Source organism: Hakea prostrata, chromosome 7 (assembly GCF_041222555.1).
Source record: "Hakea prostrata isolate BN-2017 chromosome 7, UWA_Hpros_2, whole genome shotgun sequence".
In the NCBI taxonomy this organism is placed as follows: Eukaryota; Viridiplantae; Streptophyta; class Magnoliopsida; order Proteales; family Proteaceae; genus Hakea; species Hakea prostrata.
The window spans coordinates 20595653-20616049 of record NC_142606.1 but is presented as its reverse complement, the minus strand read 5'-3'; the positions used below and the strand labels follow the sequence as shown (position 1 = coordinate 20616049).

The window sequence follows — 20397 nt, the reverse complement described above, 5'->3', positions numbered from 1 at the left end:
ATCCTAAAATCCATCGAGATGGGCCACCGAGTTGACACCAAAAAATTGTATATCTCGACCAAGATCTTGCCGAGATGGTTGAGATCTCGGTATTTTTAGGAGGCGAGATCTCGCTCGAGAGTGAGATCTTCTACCATGGTTCCTTATCCTATGAATCCCTAGACTTATTTGTGGTTGGGCTTTTCAAGTCTGCAATGTTTTAGTTGTTTTGAAAGGGTGAAGATTGAATAACAGCTGGAAGTTTTTTGAAAATATCACAATCACTGATGGTATTACTCCTTCCACTAGCTTTGAACATTATCCAACTCTTCCTCCTTCAAGATGGTTTGATGGGACAAATTAATTGGTTTGGTCTCCTTCTTTATACTTGACTATTGCTAGAAGAGGCCTTGTTGGATATATTACGAGCACTACAGGCAAGCCTACGACTGCAAGCACTTCTAGTATAAATGGATTTCAAATAACTCTCACATCATGTCGTTCTGTCTAAATTCCATGCATTCAAGCCTTACTTGTGGATATCTGTTGATTGACATTGCTGCCTAGATCTAGAAGGCTATTGCAGAGACATATGGGCAATTGGGGAATGATGCACAAATCTATTTACTCCAAAAGAAACTTCATACAACTACTTAGAAGGAGTTGATTGTGGCTCTCAATATTATGTTGAATTGCAATCTCTCTGGTAAGAGTTAGACCATTATGGGGTTATCACCCCCAAGGATCTTGATGAAGTGGTTGTCTATAAGAAGCATGTTGACAAGATTAGGTCTATGATTTCCTAGCTGGTTTGACTGTGGAATATGATCAAATTAAGGTGTAAGTGACGAGTTGTTCTCCCTTTCCCACACTAGAATAGTTCTATGCTCTTGTTCAGTGTGAGGAAAGTCATCGTCTTATAATACTTCATTCTACTATTGTGGAGAAGTTTGTTCTTCAATCTGTTAGCACCAAATCTTACTAGGCTAAAGAGGTTGTTAAGTGTGAGCATTGCCACAAGCCTTATCATACCAAAGCTAATTTTTGGAAGCTTCACGAGAAACATGTTGATTTTGAAGAAAAAAGGGCTCAACAAAGGGGCAAACCGAAGGCCAACGTTTTAAAGACTGATCCCACAGCACCTACTGCAAGCATTGGCCTCTCCCAGGAGGAATTAGCTTACTCTGCAATGTATTATATAGTCTTCTACTATTGGTGCGGCCTCTACTACTCCTGGTCCTTCCAATATCCAGACCAATTCCTATCTTGCTACATTAGGTAAACCTTTTATGAACTTCCATGTTTCATGTATTTCTGCTTGATGGATCATTGACAATGGGGCTATCAACCATATAACATGTTCTTCCTTTTTTTTTTTCTTGCATTATTTCTTTACCTTAGAAGGATAAAGTTCGTATTGCTAATGACTTTTATTCTTCCATTGCTGGAAAAGGGTCCATTTAGCATTTAGCTTCTCTTACTTTGTCCAAAGTTTTGCATGTTCCATTCTTCTCCACTAACTTGCTTTCCATCAATAGTCTTGCAAATGAGTGGAATTGCAAAGTGACATCTTTTCCTTCATATTGTGTTTTCTAGAATCTGGTAATGAGGAAGGAAGTTGGACGTGGTAAGCTAGACAATGGAGTATACATGCTAAATGCGAGTGGAGGATCTACTTTTATTATGATTGATTCTCTTCATCAGGTTCATTAGATTTTGTCTGACATTCACCAATGGCACTAGGTCAACCCCCAGGAACTTTTAAAAAGGTTATTCCGGATTTGGTTTCTTCTTTTAATAAGGGTGAATTTTGATGAGGCTTGCATTTTTGCTAAGCAGACTTGTTCTACCTATTTAAGTTCCATTAATACTAGAAAATCTATTCCTTTTGTGTTAATTCATAATGATATATGGGCCCCTTGGCCACGTGTGTCTGTTACTGGCCATAGATACTTCGTTACTTTTATTGAATGTCATTCTCGTTCCACTTGAATTTATTTTTTAAAATGGAAAAATGAAGGGTTTTTTTTTTTTTTTTTTTTCCAAAATGTTTTCGAGATCTCCATAATGTGATTAAAACTCAATTCAATGCTAATGTGAAGATCCTTCGCAGTGACAATAGCACTGAGTATATTGATGGTGAGTTTCAAGAGATACTGTTTAACTTTAGCATAATACACCAGACCAATTGTGATGATACTACTACCTAGAATTAGACTTGTAAATGGATAACCGAAATCCGCCTCCGAATTCGCATTCGTATTCGTTTAATGGTATCCGTATCTGAAAATTTTCTTACCGAAAAATATCTGTATCCGTCCGCTAAGCAACCGGATTCGGATTCGGATATTTGCTTATCGGATCGGATAATATCCGGATAAATTTTTATCCGGATAGAGTAAAGTATTTAACATTTTTTCTTTAAAAATAGATGATAATCGGATTCGGATACCGGTAATCGGATTCGGATAGCGGTATTCGGTAATCGGAAATTATAAATTTATAATAAAAAATGTAAAAAATGGACAATTATCAATCAATAATCGGATATTTTATCGGATCGGATTATTATCGGATATCCGATAAAGTTTCGGATGCCTTCTCTAAATTTTTGCGGATTCGGATTCGGATAGTGGATTTGCTATTCGGGTGTATCCGATCCGAATCCGGTCCGTTTACAGGCCTACCTAGAATGGGTCACTGAGAGAAAGAACGTGTGTCTATTAAAGATAGTTCATTCTATTATGATTGCCATAAATGTCCCACACCAATACTAGAGTTATACTATCCTCGCTGCCTCTTTCCTTATGAACATAATGCCTAGTAGGATACTTGGGTTTAAGTGCCTTAATGAGATTCTTCATAGAATTCACATGGCATCCATCCAAAGCTAGAAACCACAAGCAACACCACACGTAAGTCGTAACATAGCAAAATTCACAAAATTGGCAATGACTCTCCTCTTCAAATGTCTCTTAAATTTGTACAATTATACATAAAATCCTAAACTTTTTTTTTTCTTGAATCGACTGTATTATGTAGGGGATAACTCTCTATATAACATAATTTCTTTATCTTCTAGTCTAAGGGGATTTAAACTCTTGATCTCATACTATAAGGTGTTGATTGTGCCAACTAAGCCAATCCTTTGGAGTTTCCTAAATTTCATCTTCTTTTCTTATTCATGAATTTCTTTATCAACTTACATTCATAATTAATTTTATATTTTATTATAAGAAACAAAATAATATAATTAAAGATAGAGAAGGTGATAGCAGGAAGTTCGTAAAGTCCAGATCCTCTCCACTTGGGCAGCCCATTCCTCCCACCTCAGAAATGGCTTGCCCATGGTACACGGACTCCTTTGTCGGCCCATCCCGCTTAGGTGAAGAGATCTGAACTCAAGATATATTCCTTATTTATAACTCTAACTAACGGTTTTATTAGTTGACATTTTTCACTTCTTATTTGTTAACTGCAATTGTGTGTTTGGAATTATTCTTCCAGATAGATTTTTTTTTTCTTTCTTGGGTAGTAATAAGTATCTTAAGGAAAAGAGCACAAACAAGAAAAGAAAAACCTGATTGATCGTTTGGGTTCTATCTATATAGCATGCCTGTCAAACTCTACTTGTGGTGACATGCATCCAAGTGAACAGCTGAACCATAATGTATTGGATTAAATGTTGTACAGGTGAAAGATCACAAACAGTAAACTGTATGTGACAGCACCTAATGAAAATTCAAGGAAATTCAAAGTTTGAAACCAAAACAAATGAGCAATGAGGGCACCTTCAAACGATTAATAGAGAGAACTCTATTTCTCAAAAATGTTTAACAAGAAGAACAAATATCAGCTGCCTTCAAAAGATGCACAAAACATGATTTTATAGTATCAAGAAACCCTAAAATGAAAAACACAAAATTAAAAAAATGCCACAGAAACAAAAAAAAATCTAACGTTACCCAATCTAATAGTTTCTCTCTTTCTTAGTCAACTGAACTCAAAGTTTGCATTAATGGTGAACTGATCAGGCACTCCACGATTGGTTCAGATTTCTCAAATTCTTATAACCCTTTTATATATGTTTCCTTCTTCACTTCCGTTTTTCTTCAATCTTCGTTGTTTTGCAAAGGAGAATTCTTGTGAGTCCACAATTGTAAGATCAGGCCAAGATGGTGGTTCTTCTCCTTTTCATTAACTTCTAAGTTTCTTTCTTTCTTTTATAGTTTGTAATGATACAATAACCAAAAAAAGGTTCAATATGTGATAGTCCCCAACCCCTAATGTAAAAATCTCCTTGTTCCAAAAAAAGATTCAATTGGGTTGAGTGTTCCTCTGTTAAAACCGGCTATCATTTGCAACCATGTTGTGAAGAAACAATTAAGTATGAATAACGTGTTACTGAATCTGATAATCATTGGTCATTGGCCAGAAGAAGAATGCTTTCTTATCATATGTGCATACAGCCATACATATACCCCAGTTGATATTATGAGACTATTAAGACTCTTGGCCTCATCACTGAATGTCAAGAACAGGAAGGCTGCTTATTTCCTCATATACATATTTTCAATTTATCTGTTAAACTTTTGGTCGTCTTCACCCATCCTCATTTCTCTTTTACTATCATGAAGGTGCTGCGCAAAGGACTAAAGATAAGAGACAATTTGTGGATCTCAGCATTTCTCTTGCATAAGTTGGTAAATTTTTGGTTGTGCTTGACATAGGAAAGGGATGATAAGAAACAGATTGCAATATGACTATCATCCTGTTCCTGTAGTGATCTTTGTGAGGAATTTCTACATTCCCATCCCTTCCTTGGGTCCCCTCACCCTCAAAAACTAATCTTCTGGTCTCATCCCTACATGTCATCTCACCTGTAATGCATGTAGAAATAAGAAAAGATCAAGTTTGGTGTTTGATTTTTCTTGCTGACACGAAATCCCTGAGGGGAAGTGAATTTGTTCATTCAATAATTTTCTGAGTCTGTTGATGACGAAGTAACTGAAATTCAAGGTTTTAATGATAATAATTGACCATGGCATCTGTAAGAGAAATGGACATGTACAATTTTTAGTACTGGTTATCATTTGGAAAGATGTTAATGGCAAAGTTTACTGCTGTATGTAAATTACTTTATCCATTCTTTTATATTTAATACAATACATGCTTCCTGTGTTCTATTTTTCTTTTTGGTTGAATATTCAAAGCACCAATACATCTTCCCTCATGAAACATTTTTCACTATGGATATTTACATTATGTGGATGATCCCACCTATGGAAATTTAGTGTCTCAGTCCATGGATAACTTCATGAGTCACATGAAATGACTAGCTTTCATCCGGTACTCAGAGTACTACTACAAAGACAAGGGTCATTGATCCGCTGGTTCCAAGCAGTTACTTTTAGTTGCTTGTCGATCATCGTATTTTGACTTGTGTTTTGCTGTATATGTAACCATTCTATCAAACAATTCAGTTTGTATTTCTTGAAACGAGTCATTTGTTTTACATTTTGTGGGATATCCCACCCATTATCGTAAATGGTTATGTGTTGTCTTCCAGTTCCCCTGGGTTGGAGTGTATTACTTGAATGAAAGGAATTAGTTGTTGACCCCCAAAAAAAAAAAAAATATATAAATATATATATAATTTTCGGTGGTTTTTTAGACAATCTACTAGTTCCATTGTGTTTATCATGCTTTAAATGAGTAGAAGACAATAAATTGATGAAACGGAAGTCATATAACGTTAAAGACTTATGATAGAAACCTTGCTCGAAAAGTATCAAGTTGAAAGCGGCCTTCAACGAAACTATGATCGTTATCTATAGTAGACATGTATTGAACATGAGGTTGATGTGCATATCAAAATTATGAGTTACTTTTATCACAAAATAAGTATGGGTAGAATTGATATTTGTTCATCTCATTAAATACAAACTTGTTTATAGGTAACCCAAATTTATCATTTACATATCATAGAAGTTTATAGATATACGATGCTAAGACATGGGAGGAAACCAATAAAAAGGTAAATATAATTGACTATTAATTTTAATTATGTATCACAAGTTTTTCAATGAAGTTGAATTGTAGTACTTGTACCAATATGATTGGTTTCAAGGTTCTTTATTGGACTTAAAACAATCATATATATGAATATTTAATGGACTTTTTGGTAGAATTTTTTAAATGGATTTGATATATTGAAATCAGGTCGATCAAAGTTTTGCATGAAAATTTTTTGTTTGAAGTGTCATTATTAGGTGAAAAATTTATTACATAGGAGATTGAAAAATCCGATTTCTCAACTACTTTGTAAAAGATGATTTTGATGTATAGTCATAAGGAAATATTTCTTTTTGAAAGTTATCATTTGTCAATTAGAAAATTTATTAGTTTTTTTAACATGAAAAAGATTCATTGATCGACAAGGATTTTTGGAAAATTACGTAAGTATCCAGCTATTTTTGTCTCCGGGTTTGATCCCAACCCAGTAAATCTATAGATTAACGTTTTTAGTATAAAAAGGTGAATGTCTAGACTTCATGAACTAGTAAAATTACTTATAATTACGGACTCTTGAACGGCTTGAAACTTTGGTTACATGTAACATCAGGGCTTTGGGGTTTTTGGAGATTTCAAATCTATGGTTGTGGAATGAAATTTGTGGATTTATCCTAAAAAACTATTTGATCGACGTGATTTTTGTGAATGTGCAAATGTATAGCTTTTTTGAAATCTCTGGATTTACCCCTTACCCATAAATCTACAGATTCACATTTTTAGTGTTAAAGTTGAAATCTAGAGAATTTTACAACCAAAATGTCATTTGGGTAGGAAAATGACAATAAAACCCCCAATTTAATACACTCACATAACCAACTCTTAAGTGGGTAAAATGAGAACCTTTCACCCATCTTCCACCTACACCTTGCTGGAAACCTCTCACTGCAGCCGCTGGCGGAAGCCACCCCATCCCCTTCCCTACCACCGCCCCTACGTTCCTTGCCAGCAACCATGCAATATCATGTGGGGTTGAAGCCGGCATACATTATTGGGGTTTTCACTTTTGCATCTTCCCAATATTTAGCTCAAGTTCGCTGCCACTTTCTTCTACCCTGAATTTTATACTCGCTTTGGTGTAACCACTGCTTATTATCTCTTTTTTTTTTTTTTTGGTTGCCAACCTCGGTTCCAAGGCTTGCCCTGACTAATCCGGTGTTTGACCCGGGACACACAACTGGCTATGGTGGGTGAGTCTCCCAGCGGGAATTTTTTGCATCCACAAGGTTTCGATACCGAACCTTGCTTAAGCAAACCAAGCTGCTTACCACTGCTTATTTTCTCTTTTTACTATTGTATTTAACCCAATATCAGTCAAGAACGTAAGTAATGGAAAACCTACCAAATTTAGGTATCAAGATTGAAATCTCCAGCTGGAAATAAAAACAAAAAAATCCAAAAAATTCCATGAAGATCAAATCATTACAGCTCAAAAATAAAATCTCTAAAGTCTTGAGTCTGAACCTCCAAAAAATTAAATAATAGAAATCGAAGAGATAGATGCAAAGCGCATTTCATTTCATTCGTGTCTAGGATTGCAAAAGAGACGACTAAGGTGCCAAGAGAGTAATGATTGTTGTGGGTAATTGAATTTTTAGGGTTTTGATTCATAACTCTGGTAGAGTTTGATGTATAAATTGAAATTGAAGAGATTAAACTAATTCATTGCTATACCTCTTTGCAGCGAGATACTCCAGTGTAAACGCCTGAAAATCACGGTAAGTATTCCCTTTGTAGTACGTGGGAATGCATTCGGGTTCAATTAATATTTATATCATACTATGTAATATTCAATGTCCATTTATAAATATGTGTAGTTCTAGTAGAATCTCTCATCTCCTCGCTTTATCATTCCGTTTCAGATCTTCTTTCCAATTTCAATTTCAATTCCAGTTACACATTGCTGCTACGAATGATTGTTCCTCCTCCTTCATTTGAGGATTTGGTCGCTGATACAGTTAACCGAGGCTTTGGGATTTACAAGTATGGGGGAGCCTATTGGCAATATTGTTTGTGGGCAATGTTTGCAAGAAGAAGCTCCATCTGAAAACTCATGTCGTTCGATTACATAAGCTGGTGATTCAAGCCCAGTTAGATGGAGCTATGAAGAATCTATGGATACGGTTGAGAAGATAGCTTGTAAAGAGAGTGGTCGGACAAAGGGAGGCAGAGAGGTTGGGGTATTTTTGTAATTTTTTTGCTCAAAGGACATTTACCTAATTTTAGTTTTAATTTTTGAATGACTTAACAAGGTAAGGGAATTTAGGTAATTTTATCTATGATTTAACAACGTAATTTAACTGTAAGCAACTTGAAATTATGCATGTGAGTGCCATAAAATATTTGGAGATAATAATGGTGGTCACTAATTTCATCCCTAAAATGGTGAGTGCCATGTAATTTTATGAAGATTTTTTTTCTTAGCCCCCCCTTTGCCACCAAAAATTTTGGGCTGATTTCCCTTTTTTTTTAGGGGGGTTTTTACCCCCCCCCTTTTTTTTTTTCCAAACCCCCCTCCCTCCCCCCCCCCCCCCCCCTGCTGATGATCCTCCTTCACTCATTTGTTTTAGGACTCTAATTTTCTACCTTTCACACTGAGTGTAGGGAAGGGTGTGGTTTGGGATGATTTTGATTTAAGTTTAATGGTTTCAGATTGAAAAACACTAAGTCCAAAGACAACTCATTTGCAAACTAACGGTTCCGGTTTTGTGCAGTTTGGGTTTGAGTTTGAAAGGTTAAAACCATCACAAAATATTACTATTCATTCTCAACAATAAATTTTGAGCAGAAAATAGAAAACATTTAAAGCAAAAAGTATTTTGATGGCACTCGATGCAAGTTGAACTCGAACTACATTAAAGAACTGAAGCTCAAAATTGAACTTAGGGATGTTTCATAATTGTGGATGTTATTGAATGAAAAACTTTTAACTTTAACTATATCTTAGTAGAAAATTAAGATCTCTCCAACAAAAAGAAAAAAAATAAGAAGAAGCTAACTAACGGGCTTAATAGATCTAGTTTACTAAATCCTCTCCAACTATATTATAGTGGAACTAACGGGCTAATGGACTGCACACGGGCTTGCTCGAATCAGCTCAAACCATTCGGGCTTTGCCTCCCAGCCCATTAAGATTCAGTTTAGGCTAGTTTGGGCTATAATGGACATGTTAGACAAGATTGCCTACGTCTACTAGAGAGAGAAATTCTACTATTTCATGGAAACCTTACCACTCTCACACTTTACAAAGTACTACCTTTCTCGTGCCCCCATTATTCCCTATGTTATTCCAGAGTGACATTTATAATGAAACCCAATACCCTAATCTTCATATATTACAATTATGTCTCATACTAATAAATGATCTAAAATCTGTTTTAATTACATATACAACCAAATTATAATTATATAGATCCGCAAAATACAAGGTAAGCAAAAGACATGTGCAGATTATACCAACTTAAGTGAAATAAATCAGTTTTAACTTGATCTGAACTCGACCATTCTTTTGTGCGCCTGAGATTTAATGGAGCCAATATAACGCCCATCTAAAGTTGGGCATCACAAACCCCACCATGTCAAACGCAACAGCCTAGCAAACCCGATGGCATAGTTTTAGGATGTTTATAACTTCACCAATTATCTAATTATCTTGAGGTATTTCTAAAACTTTCTTTTATATATATAATAAAATTCAAATATTCATATCAGATTGAACCTGTCGAATTCTCCTATGCTTAAGAGTTGATCTATTTTTGGAGACAAGATCAGTGAGAGAACTCCTTTGTATGATCCGAATTGTGGCTATAGTCTGTTACAGTCATCAAAGAAAAAAATAAGAAAAAGAATGTTGGTGAGGATAAAAAAAAAATCTCAGGAGAGTTTGTTGAGGGAAGGTAAATGGTCATCCACACAAGAAGAATTATCCTGGAAGCACCAAGTACAAGCATATAGACTTCATACTTTTAGGTAACATACAAGCCCCCAATATAGGCACGCATGCACGCACACACAAAAAGGAGAGAGAGAGACTCCAAAAATAGATTAAGCAATCAGAGCATTAAGAACTTAAGAAGACAAGAGAACTTCATCAAACTGCAAGTAGAAAAAGAAGAGCGGCAGAATCTACTTCCAAGAACATCGAAGAAATAAAGTCGGAGCAAGGGCACCATGCCACATTAGAAATGCACACCCAAAGCTTATTTATCATGCAGCACCAAGTTATCCAAGTTACCCCACTCAGTAGAAACCCCCAAGGGAAAGGGTTTCCTCCGACAAGCATAAGAATTTTTCCCCCATAAAATCATGTAGAATTTAGCATTATGAAAAATATTACAATGATATTTAGAAAAAAAGTTTCACCCTAAAAATATAAGGGTTTTTTTTTTCTTCTTTTTCCAAAAAGCCATGAAGACTTTTCCAGGTTTTACATGGAAACAGACAGAGTCAAGGAAACACTACGAAATTGGATCCCTAACAACAATCTCATACTTGAAATTATGTTCCTTACCAACGCAATCTGTTTGGTATGGAATGTTTTGGTCCATTCAACAGAGTCCGGATGATCCTCACCCCGTCGGGGGAGCACAGACTGCTCCCCGACGGCTTCCCAACCACACAAACACATGGGGCCCAAAGGTGAAAATTTAAAGTTTTTTTTTTTTTTTTTCAAAAAGTGTTTTTCACTTGTGGGCTCCACGTGTTTGTGTGGTTGGGAAGCCGTCGGAGAACAGTCTGTGCTCTCCGACGGGTGAAGATCCAGACTCCATTCAACACAGTGGAGCTTTTTGTCTCACTATTCTGATAGCTTGCTGACATCCTCCAAAGTGTACTTGCTCTGATGGGACTAGCAATGAAGGCAGACTAGCACACAGAAGAATGCACTAAGTTCGACTTAAAAAAAATCTGTGGAAATGAATCTGAACCAACCTCTTGTGTTGGTGGTTCTCTTAAAAATGACCAAAATGCCCTAAAAAAGATTTCCAAACATGAAAAAATGACGTTTAAAATATTGTATTTTTGAAAGCCTTATTGATGTAACAACTTAATCCTATCTTCGCTCTTCTAGTAAGTAGATCTATTATACCAAAAAAAAAAAAAAAAAAAGTAGATCTAAAAAAAAATCCCTATCTTCTCTCTTTCTGAGTTCTGACTAAATCTAACGTTACCCGATCTAATAGTTTATCTCTTTCTTAGTCAACTGAACTCAAAGTTTGCATTAATGGTGAACTGATCAGGCACTCCACGATTGGTTTCAGATTTCTCAAATTCTTATAACCCTAATGTTTTCCTTCTTCACTTCCGTTTTTCTTCAATCTTTCGTTGTTTTGCAAAGGAGAATTCTTGTGAGTCCACAATTGTAAGCTAAAAAGGGACTACAACAACTCCATTATACGAGATTTTTTTCGTTGGAAGACGTTCTTTGTTGCTAAATTATATCAAGTTTCTTGGTTTTGTGGAGGTGAAAACAAATTGCAGTAATGGCAGAGGTAGAACTTGAATTCCGCTTGTCTGATGACTCGATTATCTGCAGTGTTATCTATTCTCCTTGCGTAACTATTTCAGAACTCAAGGAAATGCTGGTCTCCCATTGGCCTCGAGGTTAGATTATATTCCCATCTGTGTTTTCTTTTGTCTTTAAATTAAGTGCAATCAAAGAATCCTATGGAGTTTGGTGCTTGATCATCCGTATGGATAAGAACATATCTTATTAATTCCATTGTAAATTAGTTGCTCTTACTGGACCAAAATCAACCTTGAATTACTGTTTGTTTTCATAAGAAAAAGGAGAACGTACTCTATATCTCGCAGATCGATATGGGGAGCCCTTTAGGTAGAGATTGTGTTTTTCGATTGAAAATGAAGATGCTATATAACATTTAAAAAGAGAAGAAGACCTGGTTAGGAACCCATTGAATCCTTAAAAGGTGCATTTGTTTACCTTCCTGCAACAACCTAGGCAGAAGATGGGGAAAAAAAAGTTGAGATTCACCTTGCATTTTGGGCAATTCACTTAAAATTATTAGTATGCAAATGTGAATGATTCTTTGATTATTGACATTAATTTTATGCACAAGTTGTAAAGCTACATATGTTTGTCATTTTTTAACAAAAAAAAAAAAAAAAAAGAAGAAGTGTTACATTGCATTTTCCCTGAATATTTATCCACCATGACCAAAGATGTATAACTAAAACATCCCCTTGGTAGTTTTGGCTATGCATTGTTGCATGCATAATAGAAGAAGAACACAAATCGAAAATTGCTTCAGTACCCTATGTATTTAATGAGCAGAACTGAGCTGTGTATTTAATGAGCAGCTTCTAGTTTGGATGAATTTTGGTGGTCGAGCCCCTTTTTTTTCCCCCAAACTTTTTGAATTATATTACTAAAACCCAAAAAAAAAAATCTAAATGGGTGGTTGAGATTCATGACCACCACTTTAAATCTAGTCCATTCGCAGTTCTGCGCATTTAGCATCTTCAATAATGAAAGCCTTGAATTCTCAAGGAAGAGATAGAAATTTGAAAATGCTTCAAATATAATTTTTTTGATTGATTTGCTTCAAAAGTTTCATCTCAATTTATAGACTCTCAGACTCTTATTTTCCAACCAAATAAATTCTTGGAATTAATTTTTCAACTACTTATCTCTAATAAAATGAAAAATACATAGGAACCCACTAACTTGGATTCTAGATAAATGAAGACTATGAAATCAACAGTGTAATAACTCCACATAGGAAAACTAAGATGAAGATAGACTCTACATAATTCAAGTTTATAAATTCTAGGACTCCCTTCCAAGTTCAATGCCACATTTAGTTTACCCACTTCTTCCTTCTTATTCCAGTGTAGGTTTATCCATCCCTTTCAGATTATCCATGGTGTAGCAGTTTGTTCAGTGTGGATTTTTACCAGATTGCCTATGAAATGGTTTGTGTTATGCTTTGAATTCCTTTTACATATGTCTACTTGAGCACCTGGTATTCTAATAAAGCCTTTTCATTGCCAGACAAAGTAATAGTTCCAAGACTGGCAAATGATCTGGAACTCACATTTGAAGCGAAACTTTTGAACAATAGAGAGACATTGGCTGATTCCGTACTTCCTCACATGGTTCCTGGTGAAAATGCTGCAACAATAATGGTAGAAGTGCGTCCCATTCAAATCAGAGACATAGGTATGTTGCACCTCCTATATGTAACTTGTTTAGTCTTTACTGTTCAATTGTAGTCTTTTATGAAGGTGATGAACAATTGGAGAAATCCTCGCAATTAACTAGTTTGATACTCTGATGACTGTAAAGGATTACCACCATTACCACCATCAAAGAATAAAAAACCACTGCTACCTCCGCCACTGCTGCGATCGCAGCAAGCAAAGCTTCAATTCCGCATCTATGACGGCATGATTATTTGCCGTGGCACTTATTCTGCAGTTGATACCATTCTTCGTATCAAGCAAAAGCTGGTAAACCAGTGGCCTCAAGGTTAGATACATTCCCATATGTATTTACTTTTGTTTTTTTCATTCATATGTTTGATTTGGTACTTCAGACAATGTATGTCATGTTGAGCATTGGGTTTAGAATTTAGTAGTTCGATTGTTATTGTCATTTTTATGATTTGCATTTCAGCACTTTGCTTAAAATTGTTAGTACGCAAATGTGATTGAGTCCGTCATTATTCACATTACTTGTGCATGATCTGTAATTTACATACAACAACAACAACAACAAGCATTGTCCCAACTAAATGGGGTTGACTACATGGATTATTGCCTTTCAATCAGTTCTGTTCGAGGCCATGCTGGATATAAGGCCTAAGCTATATATATCTTTTCTCACCACTTCTCCTAAGGTTATCTTAGGTCTACCCCTAACTCTTCTAGTTCCTTTAATATGGATTATATCACTTCTCCGTACAGGGGCATTTATAGGTCTTCGTTGAACGTGGCTGTATTACCTCAAACGACTTTCTCGAAGTTTATCACTTATGAAAGCAACTCCCAGACCAACTCTAATATGATAATTTCTTATCTTATTCATCCTAGTTTTGCCACTCATCCATCTTAGTATCTTCATTTTTGCTACATATATGATTCTTTTTAACAGCCCAACACTCTGCACCGTACATCATAGCCATTTGTAATCTACATATGTTTCTAATGAAGCCTTTCTATTGCCAGGAAAGACAATGGTTCCCAAAATAGCGCTTGATCTGAAATTCTTGTGGAAAAACAAATTCTTATACAATAGTGAGACAGTGGCCAGTTGCGGATTACTAAGCAACTGCTATGTTGATGATCCTCAGAGTGTTGTTACAGTACACGTTTTTGTGGATCCTTATAATGAGAAAATGGGTATGTTATTTGTTCAGTCTTTACTGTTCAATTGCATTGTACAAAAGTGATGAAAAAGCATTGTTAATTGCTCAGATGTTTTGGTTTTAGAGATATTTATCAGTTATCACTATGCTACAGCAAATGGAAATGACATTCTTCTACTTTGTTTGGCTCTCAACACAGACAGGTTCAGGATGAGTGACGATGAGCGGTCATGTACAATCCTCTAATGATACAAAGTCCTTCACAACATCACCATCACTGGTTTTGGCTTGCTGCCTTCATGGTTTTTCTCAAATTTTAAAGTCATTCTTGCACAAGCTCTATAGCTCAAGTTATGTTTGACCTCTCTTTAAACCTGGCAGAAATTCGAAGAAATTGCCACTGTTGGCATTGGGTGTAAGTCGAAGGCATCATGTCAATGTTAGTCTTGATAAACATGTTTGGATGTGTGAATCAAACATTTAATCATTTGTTAAGTCTAGGCTCTCTTTTGGCATAGTTTATATTTTTGTTTATGATGTATTTATGAATAATTAATTATGATAACAGGTTATGAGTGATGAATAATTTTCATTTGGTTATTACTAGATATAATATATTATTTAACAAGAAAAAGGTTTGGCACCAAGTACATAATATATTTATGAAATTATGTTTAAATCATTTTATTTTAATGAGAAACACTGATCATAAATCATACTACTATTATAAAAGCATGAACTCAAGGGATTTTATGATATATGTTTTGTGGATTGTATTTAATATTCAATAACAACAGTTATATGGAAACAGTAAAACCGTTCTTATTAGTTTTTCTATTTAACAACAGCTTCAAAAAGATGCCCCAAATCCGAAATTGAGATCATCATGTTCAAACAGAAACTGAATGGGACAAAGGAGATGTGAAGCATGAATATAATTGACTATGAAAGATGTGAGGAAGGATACAAAAATTTCAAGCAAAAAGGTCTGAGATGATGTGGGTGTTTCAAACTGCATTCATTTCTGGACACTTTGGTGGATAACAATTTACACTGATTCTTAGTTCTATGGGTGTTCTAGTATATGCATACATGGTCTTGCATATTCGAAAACACATCACACGTGCCTGTGCACGTGCGTCATTAGTAGTTATACTAAATGTATCTATATATGTTTATAGGTCAAATAATCATAAATTTAAGATGTACCAAAGACAATGGTAACTCATCCTGTTTGGAAACAAATCTACATGTTGTTGTTACAAACTATGTTGTAGGGATTTGTCAGTGTTATCATAGACTTGGCATGCAAACCATATCTTGGAATTTCAAAACAACTAATCTATTTTTCCCGGAAATTTGCATTAAAGAAGTTTTCATGGCGAAAAGGAGAGGCAAGAAGCAACAAGACAAGAAAATGGTGGAGACTGCCATACAAACTTCGATGGTCATCTATAACATCATTTATATCCAAACCCAGTTTTAGACCTGAATAATGTCCTAAGATTTTTATAACCTTTGAAGACCTGATGAGTACTCTTCTGGAAAAGAGGAATGGTTCATATTACTTACTCAAAGCATTTATCTACAATTCATTACCAAGTGTTCTTCCACCAGTTCTTGCCTTTGTAGTCTTCGTTGCATACTTGCTTCCCTCATTTCCTTTAAATTAAGGTGGGAAATATTTATATCAATGTAAACAAACAAAACCAGATCCATGAATCTACAGCGTTGATTGTTTTCTAGGATTATTATGATACAGTTTGATCCACTCCTACTACTTTGGTGGCAATTTAAATGGCTTGACCAGTTTCATCATTATTTATTTGTCTTGTATTCTCTTGCGAAATCATTATGAGATTTGGGATTTATGACTCACTGCTTTGCTTTGAAAGAATACATAGGAAGCCTTCTCCAGATAAAAGGATTTGCTTATTTATTTATTTATTTATATGAGTGTTATTAAGAAAGCTCTATACGGGGGAAAAATCGTTTGCTAGCACAACAGTGCACCACTATAGATTGACACCTGGATTATACCAAATGAAATGATGAGATTAAGATACCAATTTTAAGTGAAAAAGATCCAGTTGAGAGAGCCGTTTTAACCTATACATGTCCATTTTCGAGAACCTGCCCACAACTTTCCCATCGTTGAGATTCTCTTTCTTCCTCCATGGAAGGTTTTGGGTTTTCAGTACTAATTTGCATACTAAGAAAACGAAATTACAGTTGAGCTGCATTGTAAAATCCATGGACGAGGAGAAGGTATAAAATGAATGCTGAAGGAAGTATGATTTAAGCTTTTGTAAGCATTTTTCCAACCTAGAAGGTGGTATAGGATCTGGATTTGTAGTATGGGATGATGATAGATTTTTTTTTTTAATGGGATCATTTTCCTTTTAAAAAATATTTTTGTTTTCTTATTTTCCCCAAATTTCTTTTAACTGCACCGTGTTGCAGATGAATCACCATCTCTGTATCCAAAATCATCTTTTGCAAATGATGGAATTCTGATTTCTCACGTTCCAGCTTTAGCTTGGCTAGGTTCTAGTGCCTACGCTGTCTCGACTCCATTAATTGCATTCTAAGGAAGCAAATAGAAAGGAAAAGAAAAACATAAAAGAACCTGTAAATCTTGTGTTGCAGACGATTGGAGTGTTTTGGTTTGGTTTATGATGTTGTTTTCTAGAAGGGGTGTTTTTACCATTTGAGGATGCTTTCAGAATCTGTGCGCCATTGCAAAGAAAGAAATGAGAAAAGAGTTCAATGAATGGGAGTGAGAGACAAGTTGTGGGAATTCAGTATTTTGGGTTTTTAGAAGTTGACGGGCATAGGTTAAACGGGCCTCCCAACTTGGTTTTTTTTTTCACTTAAAATTAGTTTATCAATCTCATCCCTTCATTTGGTATAATTCAGGTGTCAATCTATAGTGACACACTGTTGTGCACAACAGACGATTTCTCCCCACTCCATAATAATCTCTTTTTTTTTTTTTCTTTATTTTACTTATTTATGTGTTCTGGGTAGAACCATTCTAATCTTTTGGTAGACATTAAATAATTAACAAATTTTTTTTAATCAAGGGTTAATTAATATGTATTTTTTTATTTTTTTATTTTATACATAAACGGGATTAAAAAACCCAAATCAATTTAAAGAGAGCTGGTCAAACGATCCCTGAAGGAACTCCTCTATACCTTGAGGGGGTTCCTGAAAGAAATGCGTAGGAAACTCCAATGTTGTTCTCTTCGCCATTCAATCGGCAACCATATTTGCTTCTCTATTAGTATGAGTAATGATGATATTTTCATGCAAATCTACCAACTCTCTAATCGCTAAAATAATCCTTGTCATCCTTCCTTGATTTTGAGCACTCAGTTTCAAACAATCCATTGCTTGTGAAGAGTCAGACTCCAGGTAAACAGGTAGCATATTTCTTTCTACTGCATAGCATATGCCTACACAAATAGCATGGAACTCAGTTTCAAGAACACTTGTCTTGGGGATTCTATGCACAAAACCTCCCAAGTACACCCCTTCTGAGCTGCGAAAAATCCCTCCAATTTGATTGAAATCTTCTTTACCAACTACAGCATTTACATTGCATTTTAGCCACCCTTCCGTTGGTCTTTTCCACTTTGCCTTTTTTCTAACACTTTGTAATAATGATTGTGGATTATTTTCCTGGGTCCAAGCTGCCTCCACATGTGAAGTATTCTTTTATCATTTCCACCCCTCCTCCTGGTCGAGTGAAGCCTTCTTCATGAGTATCACGATTTCTCCAACCCCACAGTAGATATAGTGTGATGGTGAAATTGGCTGACCATCCTTTCTGTTGTTGTGATAGATTTCCACAAATGTTTAGGTAAAGGCAATCACGACGATCACAATTGAAGAATTGTCCTTATGGGCTGTGGGCTATGTTATCTATAATGATATTTTTTTTCTTTAACTATTACGATAAAAATAAAAATGAAAAACAGAATATACAACATATAAGGAAGAAATTTCCATCCGTTCCTTAATATCATCATCAGATGAGGAAATTTGGATCCGTTCCTTTTAAATAGCCCCTCAAGTAAACCCTCGACCTGCAATCTATAAATAGCACTTGTTTTCACCAGGAAGAAGAAGGAAAAAGGATGGTATCGATGTCGATTAATCTCCCATCGGACCTGCTGAAGGAAATCCTCGCAAGGCTGCCCGTGAAGTCTCTACTTCGATTCAGGTGCGTATCCAAAGAATGGCATAGTTTCATTAGTAATTCAGAGTTTACCCATCTCCACTTCAATCGATACAAACAGAAAAAACGTTCTCTTTTTGTCGTAACTAGTGGTGTTCAATCAATCTCTTACGCACTAGTAGAGAACAACAACCACCCTTGCTTGCGTCCCTCTAATTTTATAAACTTGTGGAATTGTGATTACAAAGGTCAGGTCAAGAGTTTGAGTTCATGCAATGGGTTAATATGTTTCGTGTTTTCGTGCGGCGATGAACCTTTATACCTGCTCAATCCAGCCACTCAAGAACTCAAGAAGCTTCCACCACCCAACAGGGAAATTCCTCGGCTCACTTCATCTCATGAGGTCGCAGTTTGGTTTGATCCCACAAATAGAGACTACAAAGTTGTTTTGCTGTATCCCTTTGTGACGGGAGATTCTAGTTGCATTGCTATGTTCGTGTATTCCATGAATTCTAATGAGTGGAGAGAAGTTGAAAATGTCTCATTTCCAGGCAAAATCGTGTCAGGAAGGCCAATCATCAATGGTTCTCTTCATTGGATGAATAAATCAGGGAATATATACTCGTTTGATCTGACACATGAGGTGTTCAGAGAGTTATCTTCAACTAGTGAAGAAGAAGAAGAATATTCTTACTTAGATCTTTTCGACATGCAAGGAACCCTTTATCTTGTTCGTAGCTTAAAAACACATGGAATCGAGTTCTGGAGAATGGAGGAGTATGGTGTTGGAGAGTCTTGGACATTAGTGGGTTTTTCATCGCTTACGTTTCCGCTTATATCATTAGGGTTATGGAATGATGATGAGATTCTACTGCAGCCGTTGCTCCAAAATGAAAAGCTGGTTTTACACAACACAAGGAACATCACGACGAGGATATTTCCAATCTCTGGACTTCCAGCCGCACCCAACTTCAAAGCAATTACTCTAAATGAGAGTCTTGTTAAATTGAGACTTTAATTTATTTATTTACTGTACAATTTTGAGGTTATCAATATTAGCATGCATGTCATTGTTTTTCAGTTCTCCTAAAATACAAATGTGAACCTACATGCAAGTCCATTTAGAACTGGATTCCCAAGATGAAATGAATAAATTGTTGAACCTAGTAAGTTGTTTGTTGATGGCTTTGTTAAAATTGTATGTGAGGAATGAGAAGAGTAAATAGAGAAGAAGACCCCAAGGTTTTAACGTGGTTTGGAAAGTTGCTGTGATTTCGTATATTAATGTTGAATGGCATGTACATGAATTATAGAAGAATTCATAAAGGGTTTCCATCTAAGTTATAACTCTAATTTCCAATCTTGTTTGAGAGAGTCCCAAACTGCTGAGATTTGAAAATTTTTGAATCTTCATTCCATAAGAGTGAGAATCGTTTGAGAGAGTTCAACTTCTGAGATTTGAATTTGAATATCTGAGTTAAATTGTTCAAACTTGGCCTCGGCGATTTGTTGTGGCAGAACCCCTATGGGTCTACCCCTCATGGATGTCCCCTCATGGATGTTCACCAACAGCTGGCCAATATAAACAACAATTTGGGAAACCTAAGTAAACCCACTGACTCCATTTTGAACGAAAAGAATTGTACTTGATTCTACTGCAGCCGTTGCTCCAAAACGAAAAGAAGGTTGTCAAGCATATGATCCATGGACCTTGCAGAGAACTAAATAGACATAATGCTTACATGAGGAATGGGGTTTGTAAAAATCGTTGTCTAAGATGTTACAATGACAAAACAATGCAATGACCAGATTCATACACCAATTTATAGGAGA

The 20397-nt window shown here is 35.7% G+C and overlaps 1 protein-coding gene across 1 annotated transcript in view; it reads left to right on the top strand.

The window, feature by feature from the left end:
* Nucleotides 1–4748, top strand: part of LOC149010443 (SEC-C motif protein) — a 49400-nt gene extending 44652 nt beyond the window's left edge. Inside the window, exon 5 of the mRNA XM_089163676.1 lies at nucleotides 4617–4748. Within this exon, the coding sequence (XP_089019802.1) occupies nucleotides 4617–4635 (19 nt within the window). The 3' untranslated portion in view covers nucleotides 4636–4748. The remainder of the gene's footprint in view (nucleotides 1–4616) is intronic.
* The last annotated feature ends 15649 nt before the right edge of the window (nucleotides 4749–20397 follow it).